At 41.7% G+C, this 12,970-nt stretch overlaps 1 protein-coding gene across 1 annotated transcript; it reads left to right on the plus strand.

Moving 5' to 3' along the window:
• Positions 1 to 4,954: 4,954 nt before the first annotated feature.
• On the plus strand, positions 4,955 to 11,421 carry ZNF557 (zinc finger protein 557). The gene is given in 11 exon segments (XM_023644178.1): positions 4,955 to 4,985; positions 5,569 to 5,657; positions 6,272 to 6,398; positions 8,719 to 8,733; positions 9,500 to 9,551; positions 9,553 to 9,575; positions 10,074 to 10,156; positions 10,632 to 10,712; positions 10,714 to 11,254; positions 11,257 to 11,336; positions 11,338 to 11,421. Coding segments are annotated over 11 exon segments (1,206 nt in total).
• Positions 11,422 to 12,970: the final 1,549 nt, after the last annotated feature.

A 12,970-nucleotide genomic window follows, 5' to 3' on the forward strand; every position in this document is an offset into this window, starting at 1 on the left:
GAAAAGAGGAAATTGGTGAAAAATAGTCCAAAATGAAAAAAGAGCAATGCATATGTAACTTTATTGATCAGCACATTTCTCTCTTTGTTTATGGCCCGTGTCCCCCACTAGAATGGAAATGCTCCTGGGGTAGATCACTGCTGTCTTGCAGCGAGTGGGAGGCACTAAGTTAATATTTGTTGAAAGAATGGAAAGAATCTTAAATACATTTGCTCTTAACATACCAGAGAACAGTCCCATAGCAGACAAATAGCATCATTAGTAAACTTTGAAAAATAATGTTTTTATTTATGCATAACCATGGATTCGAAGCTCCCGTTTATTTCATGCTAAATACACAAGAATTCTGGTGTATCGTATTAAAGGGTGTTTCCACAGTCTCACTATGAAACGAAGAAAGACCTTCTGGCCCACTGATTGCTGGTTCAGGCAGGGCCCATCACTACACTTATTTGTAAACAATTAAACATAGATTTGTTATCCTTATAAGCAATGATCTCACATGGAACTTATTTTGATCAGTGTCATGCAAAAATAGACAGTTACTGTGTCCTTAAGTGACCATGTGGATAATAGTGTTGATGAGGAAGAAGATACCTAAAAATTCACTCTGGTTTTGTCAAGTGAATCTGGGCAAAGGGCACCTCAGAATCATGGGACTTTAGACTCACAAGCACTTTTCAAACTCTTCCTATTACAGATGAAGGAACTGAGGTCTAAAGAGGTTAAGAGATTTGACCAAGATTAATTCCTGGGACAAAAATGAGATCACCTGATTCTCAGCTGGCCACAATTGTCATAACGTCTCCAGCACCAAATAGCCAAGAGAGAGAAATCTGTTGGTTTCTAGGTAGAAACGATTCCCCTTCACATTTTTACTTTCCTCTCTTAGATGCCAGCTCCGTCCTGATAAAGAATTTATCTGGTGTTTGTGCTATACTTAAGAACAAAAAAATGCTACTGGCAAACATCATTGTGATTCACTATGGCAAGGGAGAACCCAGTCATTAAAAAAGGAGAACAGAGAGGTCAGCAAAGTGGTGTAGCACGAAGTTTCTGGCTGTACTCCAGCAGCCCAGGGTTCATGGGTTCAGATCCTGGGCGTGGACCTACACATTGCTCATCGGGACATGCTGTGGTGGCATCCCACATATAAAATACAGGCCTATTGGCACAGATGTGAGCTCAGGTACAATCTTCCTCAAGCAAAAAGAGGGAGATTGGAAACAGATGTTAGCTCAGGGCCAATATTCATCACACACACAAAAAAAAACGAGAAAGAGAATAGAAAGAATAAGAGTTAAATAGTATTAGAGAAAAAGAGAGAATCTATTATTTTAGTGTGAAATAACAAATTTAGAACTAGCAAATAAGTTGAGTAATATGAGACGATACTAGATAACTACATGAAAAGTCAAAAATGCCTTTATCTGAGCAAGAACTAGTATAAACACATAAATAATTCTTCTAGCCATAGGAGAAATTGATTATTTAAAATAATTGGATCTACACAATAAAAAGTTATATATGCTATAAGTTATATAGATTATATGAAGAAGATTATAAAGATATACCAAAGGACATAAGGCCCTGATTAAATGGAGAGATATACTACATTTATGAGTGAAAGGAATTAGTGTTTCAAATAATTCAGTTTTCCAAGCATTATTCAGATTAAATGTACTTAAAATCAACTTTTAAATTGGTACAATAATTGTTTTATAGACAATAAGATATCCATTTGGAAAATGAAACACTGGACCAACAACTAATGTTATTCACAAGCAAATCACTCCAAATGGATTAAAGGGCTAATAATAAAGTAAAAATCCCAGAGCATAAGAGGGTTGGAGGACCACGCAGGAGAATATCCATAATCTCAAAATTAGTAAAGTTATTCTTATTACATATGCTTCAAAATGTCTAGTTGAAAAGAGGAAGGAGAGAAAGTACAGTGGAAGATGATACGGTCTCAGATTTTCTTTAAGAAACTGAATCTTGAGAGGACTATTCCAGTCTACAATCTTGGATAAAGAAATAGAAATCTGTGGTAATTAAACATATAATGGAAGGACATATTTAAATAATGATATAATTATTTATATGGTTAACTTCTGCTGGATAACAAATCATCCTAAAATGTGGTGGCTTAAAATTAGAATAATTCATTTTTTCTCAAGATTCTGTGAGTTAGCTGGGAAGTTATTTTAATCTGGACCTATGAGTGGCTCAGCTGGAAATAGGTGGTCCTGGATGGCCTTACTCACACATCTGATTGTTGACTTGAAGTTACCTGGAGTGATAGAGATGTGCAGTCTCTCTAGACTCATTCACATACAGATGGTTACCTAGTTCCCAAAAGGAGCCATAGAGGAAGAGTACCAATGAGCAAGTGTTTTTCAAGCCTTCACTTACGTCATTTGCTAATGTCCCATTGGCCAAATCGAGCCCAAAGCCATGAGGCAGGGAAGCCCATTGACGTAGTTCATCTTGGCTAACCTCCCTGGGTGAAGCAAGAAAGAGCAGGTGGGTTTGTGGAGGCAAATGGAAGATATCCAGAACTATTCATCCCTTGTGTTTCTGAGAATCTACTCTTAACATCACGTGGGTGAAAGTTCACATCCCTGCCCAGGAATTCCACCAGCTCCTGTACCATCCTGAGTGCTATCAAGCTTGATACTCCCATGTATAGTCTAAAGTAGTTGCCACCACACGTGTTCTTCATGTAGGATGGAGTATAGGGTTCTTGGGAGGAAAGTGCAAATAATACCCTAAAGTTCCTGGTTCCCAGAGGTGGACACGTCTACCAGGAGACAAAGTCAGGGTCCCATGGAACTTCATGACTCCTTCTGAGGCCAGCACAAGGAAAGAAGTCATCGTGGCTTCTGGCATAAGGAATTCAACCAGAGGATGTGGAGTTTCTGTTATACAGTCAGGACACAGAAGACATTTGGCACGCAGGTAACCCATTGTGAGGTCTTTTGATATTCTTTCTACAATTTTGTTGATAAATATGTGTACCAGCGTATCCTGAGAAGGGCATGGTGACCAGGTATTCAGATCCTTCAAGGATGAGGGTCTGGATCATCCCTCCAGACAAGCCACCTAGACCAGCAGAGGCACTAGGCAAGGCTGAGGGGACTCTAAATGGGACAGTAGGAGGAGAGAGACAGTAAGTGTCAATTACAACACCAACAAAAGCTGCTATGGAGAGCTGTCTATAATTTGTCCCACTGACCTTCCTCTTGTAAGTTTCCCCAGTGAACATGACCAATGAGAATCCTGTGTGTCCTGACTTGAAGAAGCAAGCGCATCTGAGTGGCATCCATGGTGGACCATGATGGAGACAGTGGTATATTTCCTAGATTCTTCTTTCAGGACTAAGTCACTCCCTCTTGTAGCTGCCAGAAGTGTTCTAAGGGCTCATGCTGCCATCCTCTCTGGGAATTCCCTTGGGACAAAGGAAAGCACCACACCTAAGATTATGACCACTCCCAATGGTAGCCCACTTCCAGTGACGGCTTCATGTGCTGGGTTCATGAGGCAAAGGCCCAATTCCTTTACCTCAATTTGAGACACCCGTGAAGCTCCCTATGGAGTGAACTCTTGTCTTCATTTTTAACCTATCACAGATCAGTCTCTTTTCTGTCCAACCTCAGTTATCTCCTTCAGAGTGTTTACCTCAAGCAAGTGACAAACGTTTTGTGCTAAAGCTTCTTCACCAGTAAAATGGGAACAATGAGAGTGCCTGTTTCATAGACTTGTAGTAAGGATTCAATTAGTTAATATACGTAAAGCACTTAGGAGACATTCTGGTATACAGGAAACATTATATATTTCATCTTTTACAATGAATTAATTAAAGTTCATTGTAGGATTATACTGAGCAAAATAAGCTACACGCAAAAAAAGAGTAAAAGTGTACAATTATATTTGCATAAATTTCAAGAACAGGCGAAAATAATAATAATAATTTATGATAGAAAAAAATCAGAACAGTAGTTGCATCTAAGCTCCATTTGTGGAGCAGAGGTGAGGCAGGAGTAGGGATTGGCTAAGAGGGTGTTGCCATGGAGCAGGCAGATGATTGCAATCCTGCCTGGTTGGAGTTCTCCTGGGCTAGAGTGAAGGTAGGAGGTAGGGATAAGGAAATTTGTTGAAATGAAGGATAGTGAAATCCAAGCTGTTTGAGTACGAATTGAGGAGAGAAGGAGGCTGATAAATAGCAAGAAAGTAGGAGCGTGGGTAGACTGAGTCATTTGCAATGGTAGAATAGCTCACGTAGTGAGAGCAAAAAGTGAGCGACCAAGGTGGAAGGTTAGAGGTTTGGGTTCAGAGAGAGTTTTCTGAACTATTGTTCTAGATGGCAGACTAGTGTCAGGTGATGATAAAGCCTGGGGTGGTGCCCATGGAAACGAGTGGCCACGGTGGAGTGGGGACAAACTTTTAATACTGTGAGAGTCATCCTCCTGGATGCTGACATCATCCGAGCGAGGTGGGACTAGAGTTTGAAAGAATGATGGGAGTCAGGTGCCAAAGTCTCAATGAACAGGCTTTGTATCTGAGACTGTGATTGTGACAACCACACGGATGGGAAGAATGTGCCCCGAGACTCAGGGAAGCAAGGACTTCAAGTGGGGGGAGCAGTAGTGTATTGGTCGTAGCACTGGGGACAGAAGAAGAAAAATTTTGCCATCACATGGCCCTGAGTTCAGAATCTGCTAAGCAAAGGCAAGGCCCAGTATTAAATATATTACCCTTGAAGGAGGACATGATGGACAGGCTAAGACAGATTCGTCCTCAGGAGCCTGGAGGGGGAGAGAGGCTGTGAAGACTTTCTATTTTCGCTTTTATTCCAGAGCCCTGTCCTGAGTGCTCCGTGGGGACGAGAGGAGGAGTGTCCTGGTTCTCCACTGCCCAGTTGGTCAGCAATATTTACCGCCTTCATCACAGGATGGTGGCCATGGTTCTGTCCCCAACTTGTGGTAAGTTCTTGGGTCCTCACAGCCCTGAGAGTCCAGGTGCTGAAGGCCCCTGCACCACAGAGCAGGCACAGGGGAGGGGGCTGAGCAGGAGAGGCGGGAGTGGAGCCCAGAGGTCACTGGTATGCGATTGGGTGGTTTTGGGGATGTGGGACTTAGGTGGTTTGAGTGTCTGTGGAGGGGTCACCTGTGTGATAAGTGTGTGGGAGCTTGGGGATTTTACCTCTAATTCCTTCTGTAAACTTAATTAAATAACAATGATGTCCCTTGGAACATTAATTTCTTTATCTGTGAAATGAGAATAATCTTGTCCTCAAGTGTAGTAAGACCCTTGGCCCTATTTTCTGGCCCTGGGTGAGACAGGGCTGTGCTCTGGTTTCCTATGAAAGCTGTGTGTGTAGGTATGAGTATGTGCTATGTGTGAGAGTGGTCATATATGTGGGGGTTTTGTGTGTGTGTGTGTGTGTGTGTGTGTGTGTGTGTTGGGAGATGTTCAATTACAGGTAGGTTGGGGAAGCATCCAGATGTGTGAGTGCTAGAACAGAGGGCAGTCCTGGATTCTTGTGACTCAGTCCTCTTTCCCCAGCTCAGTCTCCCCTGTACCCAGCCTCTCCTCAAAAAGGATGCACAGAGGAGGAAGGGTTCGTTCATGGCTTCCTGACAAGCTGGTTACCGGTGAGTCAAATATTCCTTTCTCCAAATCATTATTCTTTTGACCAGAAGTTGGACTTCTTATCTCTCAATGACCTGGACCCTCACAGCCAAGCCAGGTCCTCAGGCATCCCAGGATCTCCAGGCATCTGCTGGAGGGTGAGGGGCTGCCTGGAAAATGTCAGTGGATGTCAAATTTCCTACATTTTTAAAGCTTCTTCCAGCATCACTTTGTACATCATGTTCTTCTGAGAGTTTTAAAGGAAAGATATAACCGTGTCCTAAACTCAAGCAATTGATGCTGGCCATTGGGGAGTATTTCTCTGATTTCTGCCATGTCCCTGGGCTATGCTTAATACTGGAGATTGAGAGAAATAAGATCACAGAGCCTACAGTCTTACTGGACAAAGAGAATCATGTATGTGTTGCAGGTTATCTAACTGTGCGAGTGGGCAGAAGTGGACAGGAGATGAGCAGTGAGGGCTGAGCCTGGAAGCAAGTGAGAGCAGAGATCAGCACCTGTCTGGACACCTTGTGCTTTGGGTTCCTCCTCCCTAGTTCTGTCATTCTTGGCCCTTTTCCTGTCAACATTGGTAGAGGTGGTCCTTGGCTAAGCCATGATGTTTGTGATGGTTTAGAACTTGGTGGCCTTCAAGGGCGTGGCCATGGAGTTCACCCAAGAGGAATGGGCATTGCTGGACGCTTCGCAGAGAACCCTGTACAGGGATGTGATGCTGGAGAACTCCAGGAACCTCGCATCACTTGGTAAGCCTGACATCACTCCTGCATTTATTTATTGACTCAGAAAACAAAGCTTTTTAAAATTCATGTAACATTCACAGAACTGAAAGACTGTGATCATTTTAACTATTTTAAAATATACAATTCAGTGACTTTTAGGAATGTCATGGTGTTGTGCAACCATCACCACTCTCTAATTCCAGAACCTTTTCATCACACCAAAAATAAACCCCAAAATCATTAAGTAGTCACTCCCCATTCCCACATACCCAAGCCACTGGCTACCACTGACCTACCTTCTGTCTTTACGGATTTACCTATTCTAGACATTGTATGTAAATGAATCATCCAGTATGTGGCCTTTGATGTCTGGCTTCTCTTGCTTAGCATAATGTTTTCAGGATTCATCCATCCTGAAGCATGGATCAGACTTCATTCCTTTCTATGGCTGAATGTTATTCCACTGTGCATGTACACCGCTTTTTGTGTGTCTACTCATCAGCTGATGGATATGTGAGTTGTTTCTACCTTTTGGTTATTGTGAATAGCACTGTTACGAACATTCATCTACAAGTTTTTCCTTGAACAATTGTTTTCCATTCTTTTGGGTATGTACTTAGGAATGGAATTACTGGGTCATATAGTCACTCTATGTCTAACTTTTTGCAGAGTACCTGTGCACCATTTACATTCCCTTCCACAATGTGCGAGGGTTCCAGTTTCCCCACATTCTCAACAACACTTGTTTATTTCCTTTTTTCAAATTAAAGCCATCCTCATAGGTGTGAAGTGGTATATATCTCATTGTGGTTTTTGTTTGCATTTCCCTAAAGAATAATGAGATAAGAATCATCTTTTCATATGCTTGTTGTCCATTTGTATATCTTCTTTAGTAAAATGTGTCTTCAGGTTCTTTGCCCACTTTAGGGGGAACAGGGTTGTTTGTCCTTTTGTTGTTGAGTTGTAAGAGTTCTTTATATATTCTAGATGCTAGACACTTATCAAATACATGATTTGCAAATATTTTCTCCCATTCTATGGATTGTCTTTTCACTTTCTTGAAGGAGAGTTTTGCTGCATATAGAATTTGTGGGTGACAGTTTCTTTTCTTTCAGCTCTTCCTCTCTTTCTCTCTCTCTCTCTTTCTTTCTCTCTTACACTCTTTCTCTCTTTCCTTCCTTCTCTCTCTCTCTCTCCCTCTATCTCTCTTCAGATTGAGCAGTCTCAATTGACCTATCTTCAAGTTTGCTGATTCTTTCTTCTTCCTGATCAAATCTGCTGCTAACTCCTCTAGTGAATTTTTATTTCAGTTATTTCACTTTTCAACTAAAAATTTCTGTTTGGTTCCTTCAATATAATTTCTATCTTTTTGGTGGTCTCTATTTGGCAAGAAATCCATTTCCTTTAGTTCTTTGCACATGGTTTCCTTTAACTCTTTGAGTGTACTTAAAATAGTCAATGTGAAGTCTTTGTCTGGTAAGTACTTTCCTTGGGGACAGTTTCTGTTAATTCCCTTTTCCTGTAATGGGCTGGGCTCTCTTGTTTCTTTGCATGCCTCATTTTTTTGTTGTTGAAAACTAGACATTTCGAATATTATAATATGGCAATTCTGTAAATGAGATTTTCCCCCATCCCTAAGTTTTGTCATTGTTGCTTGTCATAGTTGGTGGTGTCTGTCTGGTGACGTCTCTAGACTAATTTTGTAACGTCTGCATTTGTCATGTGTGGCCACTGAAATTGCTATTTTGTTAGCTTAACGGTCAGCTAGTGATTTGTCAGAGATTTCCTGAAATATCTGGAACCCAAAAACTCTTAGTCTTTGTAGATGGTCTCTGTGTGTATGTCAGAGCATGCCTTCAAAACTCAATCGGGCAGTTTCCAACTCTGCCTTAGCCTTCACTTCCTGCTTGTGCACAGCCTGAAGGTCAATCAAAGGTGAAGGCTTAGTGCCTTCTCAGGTCTTTTCTGAGCATACACTCAGCCCTGGGTAAGTGCATGGTCTTCCATATAACTAGGAATATGTGGGAGCTTTGCAAAGCCCTCTTTCCCCAAAGCGTCTTATTCCTTACTTTTCCTCCTAGACTTTTTGCTTAGTCTTTTGCTTGCTTCAATCATTTTCCCTTGACCCAGGCAGCAGTGGGTAATACATTTAAATGTGTTTGGCACATGCCTCAGCCCTCCACCTCTCGTAGCGACCTCAGCCCTGGGAGAGTTTGGAGTTAGACAAAATAAAAGTAAGCCCTTTGAGCCCGTCCTTCAGGGATCCACCAGACGGGTCAAAACAAACCACCACTGTTCTTTGAGAATAAAATCCATTCTGCTCCCTCCAGTACTAGGAACACAGGCTGTTGTCTTCAAGGTGCCTTCAAGGTGTCTTCACCGATCCCCAAGGTGGGGAACAGGTGATGGGCCAGGGTCAGTGAAAATGTCACAGCTCCCTCTTGCCAGATTCACCTCTTTGTCTTGATTAAACATTCTTCTGGTTGCTGTAAGCTTTTGATAACTCTCCAAAGTTCCTATAAAGTTGATTTTGACAGTTTGTACCAGTTGATTTGTGGGTTTTGTAGAGTGTTGGAACCTTGGGAGTTACCTACTCCACCATTTTCACTGACATCACTTCTCACTTTCTTAAGCACCTTTGTGTTCGTAGGTATTCTAGGAATTATGACTATGGCAGTGAACAAGGTCTGTGCAGGGAATTAGGAAAACAGTGGCGAATGAGGTCTGTGCTGTGAATTAGAAATTAGGGAATTAGGTCCCTACCGTCATGGAGCTTGCGGTCTAATGCCTTCCCTGTGAACCGAAGATCTATTCCTTGCCCTGACTTTATGTTCTCCACTGATAAAAGCTTTTGGACTTTTAAGTCTGTATTTGAAATCGGGCATGAGCTTCTGGGGCTAGTTATCCCCAGTCACCCTGGATATCAACTGAGGATGCTTGCATCTTTTTTTCATTATGAAAGAGAATTTCTATATTTATTAGAATTTAGGGATAATTATTCCACTGCTCCTAAAGTCACATCTGCTCATCTTCAGAAGTGCAGGCCTCAGTTTCATGGTGGGGCTTATTGTCCCCTGCAGAGTTCCCTGCATCATGTGTCTTTTCTCCGTGTATGGGGAATCAAGTCAATAAACCTCGTCTGATCTCCAAATTGGAGCAAGAAGATAAAGTGATGACAGCTTCTCCCAGGCACCTGTCCAGGTGAGCACCAGGTGGATATGAGTCTCTGCAAGGAACATCTCTGGCCTGTGGCTTGAGAGTTTGGAGTTTTACATTGGGAAATGTCAATCAGGGGCCTTTGTAAAATGCCCTTCTTTCTGAAAAGAGGGCCAGAGACATTTAGTATGAGCCTCCTTATGGACCTTCTTTTTCTTTAACTTTCTTTTCATTATCTCATACTTTGGGCTCAGAGGGGGAAAAAAAGACGTCTCTTCTCCTTCTTAAATTTAAGTCTCATATGAGCTCTTTGTCTAGTTCCTTTCCACTTTACATTCCTGACAATTCCTCCTTTCTGTCAACATCAATCTCAATCTTTCCAGAGTCTTTTTTTAACAAATACCTAAAATTTTCACATTCGTGGCCCTTTCATTGCAAACCTCCTGAAAAACCCTAATCATTAGGGTCCGCCTTCACTAATGTGTGCATTTTACCTTTTCTTCTCTTCATCATCAATTTGAATTTCTTTTCAATTTGTTTCAGATTTGGAGACTCTACTTAAAGACAAAAGGTTAACTTCTAAGCAGCATGATTTTAGAGAAGAACAATCTAAAGGTGTAAAAATGGTAAGATTTCTGATTTTTCACAGTAGGAAAATGCCATAAATTAGAAAAGCCACAAAGTTACCAAGAGATTCATTTTCCCAAGAGAAAGTGGTGCCTCTGGAGAGATACCATGAAATCCTTGTGAATTTAGAGAAAAACATAATTTATCTCCAAAATTGTTTCTTCCCTGAGCATTCACGCAAGTAAATGTTTCCATAAATGTGACTCACATATTGAGTGTTTCAAACATAAATTTGTCTTAAACTTATCAGAAAATGCTCTGTGAATATGACAAGGACTTATGGCAAAGCATTCATCTTTTTTAACTTCTAAGAACTCAAACTAGTGGAAACCGTATACAGGCACTCAAAGTGGCAAAAACATCAATTATTATAATGTTTTACACAACATAATTCCTGGGTGAAGAATTCCTATGATAGCATTGAATAATAAAAATGTTATAAATTATAGTTATCATTCATCTCTCAATCAACAGGAAAGGAGTCATCTTGCAGTGAAACTCAACAAGTGTAATCAGTGTTTTAAAGTCTTCAGCACAAAATCTAATCTTACTCAAGATTATTCTCTTACACAAGAGAATTCATACTGGAGAAAAACCCTAGGATTGCAGTCAGTGCGGCAAATCTTTCAGCAGCAATTCCTACCTCATGGTTCATAAGAGAATACACAATGGGGAGAAACCCTATGAATGCAGGGGCTGTGGAAAAGCCTTCGACGATCCATCATCCCTTAGATTGCATGTGAGAATTCACACTGCAGAAAAACCCTATGAATGCAACCAGTGTTTTCACATGTTCTGCACTAGATGTAACCTCAAAAGGCACAAGAGAATTCATACAAGAGAGAATCACCATGAATGCAATCAGTGTGGAAAGGCCTCCAGCATGAGCTCCTCCCCTACTGTGCACAATAGAATTCATACAGGGGAGAAACTTTATGAATGTCATGATTGTGGGAAAGCCTGTAGGAAGAGCTCACATCTTACACAGCATATGAGAACTCACACTGGAGAAAAACCCTATGAGTGTCTTGAATGTGGGAAATCCTTCAGCAGTAGCTTTTCTCTTACTGTGCACAAGAGAATACATAATGGAGAGAAACGTTTGAATGTGGTGACTGTGGGAAAGCTTTTAATAATCTCTCGTCTGTTAAGAAACACATGATAACTCACACTGGAGAAAAAACCCTGTGAATGTAATCATTGTGGGAAATCTTTCAACAGTAACTCTTACCTTTCTGTGCAAAAGAAAATTCACGATAGGTAGATATGAGTGTAATAACTGTGGGAAAGCATTCATTGATCTCCCATCCCTCAGACATCTCGGGAACGCACACTGGCTGTGTAAATTATTTGCTGTGTAATAAGCTGTCCCCAAAATTTGGTGGTTCAAAATAACAAGCATTTAGTATCTCACAATTTCTTTAGGTCAGGTGTTCAGGAATGGATTAGCAATGTGGTTCTAGCTCAGGATCTCTCGTGAAGCTGCAATCAAGATGTCAACCAGAATCGCAGTCATCTGAAGTCTTTCGGACTGAAGGGGCCACTTCCAAGATAGCTTACTCACACACTTGGCAGATTAGTGTCAGTTGTTGGCAGGGGGACTTCAGTGCCTATGTAGATCTCTCCATGGTGCTGAGTATCTTTACAATATGACAACAGGTTCCCTCCAAAGGGAGTGATCTGAAAGAGCCCACTGGGAAGCCACAATGTCTTTTATGCCCTAGCCTCAGAAGGACATATTCTCTATTCATCTCTATTGTGTTGGTCACCCAGACTGATCCTGCCTCAGAGTGAGAGGGATATGGATACGAGGAGATGGAAATCACTGGTATTTAATTCAGTAGTATTGATTCAATACCAATGAATCAACTGGTATTGATTCAATGGAATCCTCTTGGTGTCTGGCCTTCAGTGAAGAAAAGCCTTCTGCACAGCCTCATCCTTCTAACCTGATTAATATGGAGTAGCATTCAATAACTCACATGCTAACTCACTCTGGAGAGAAGCCTTATAAACACAAAGTATGTAGTAAAACTGTCAACACAAACTCTCATCCTACTCTGTGCCATAAGATGACCTACTGGGGAGAAACCTGAAGAATGCAATAGTTATAGGAAAGCCTTTGGGGATATCTCCAGGGAGTGATGTCACAATTTACACCAAGGGAAAACCCTATCAGTGTCATCCAAATGGAAAACCCTTCAGAGGACACTCACCCCTTAAGACACTTGTGAGAAATCACACCAGAGAGGAGCACCCTGTATATGAGGAATGTAGAATGGCAAACACTGGCACTCTCCACTCTAGTCTACCCTGCTCTGTGCCTAGGGAGGTGGATGGATTATATCAAAGGGCTCATCTGCCTTAAGGCTTCTGTTTGGGTTGGTCAATGGGGAGCCCACTTAGGAGATCAGAGAGATGGAGGAGAGTGAGTCCACACCACAGCCATATCCCTGTAGGAGAACTAGGGTCTGGATGTCATCCTTGAGTTCTTCTCAGCCCCTGTAGGGCAGCCCTCTCCCCTCTGCCCACCAGGGCCCCAGATTTCAATAATCACTCAGTCCCCTTGCCTTTTCTTCCTTGCTCTTCTTCCAGTCACTGAATACACACTATCCCTTAAAAGGTTTCCCTACATCCTAGTCCTATAGACATGAATCCTTCTGGTCTAGCGATACATCAATGCACAGAGAGCATAATGAAAGGTCTGCACCATTTCCTACAGCGCTCCCGAATAATCAGGATTCATGACATTGCTGACTGCACCTCCCACCACTCTCCTACTTGTTCTGTCCACTGTAACAATATTGGTCTTG

This window comes from Equus caballus, chromosome 7, assembly GCF_041296265.1.
Source record: "Equus caballus isolate H_3958 breed thoroughbred chromosome 7, TB-T2T, whole genome shotgun sequence".
Classification (NCBI taxonomy): domain Eukaryota; kingdom Metazoa; phylum Chordata; class Mammalia; order Perissodactyla; family Equidae; genus Equus; species Equus caballus.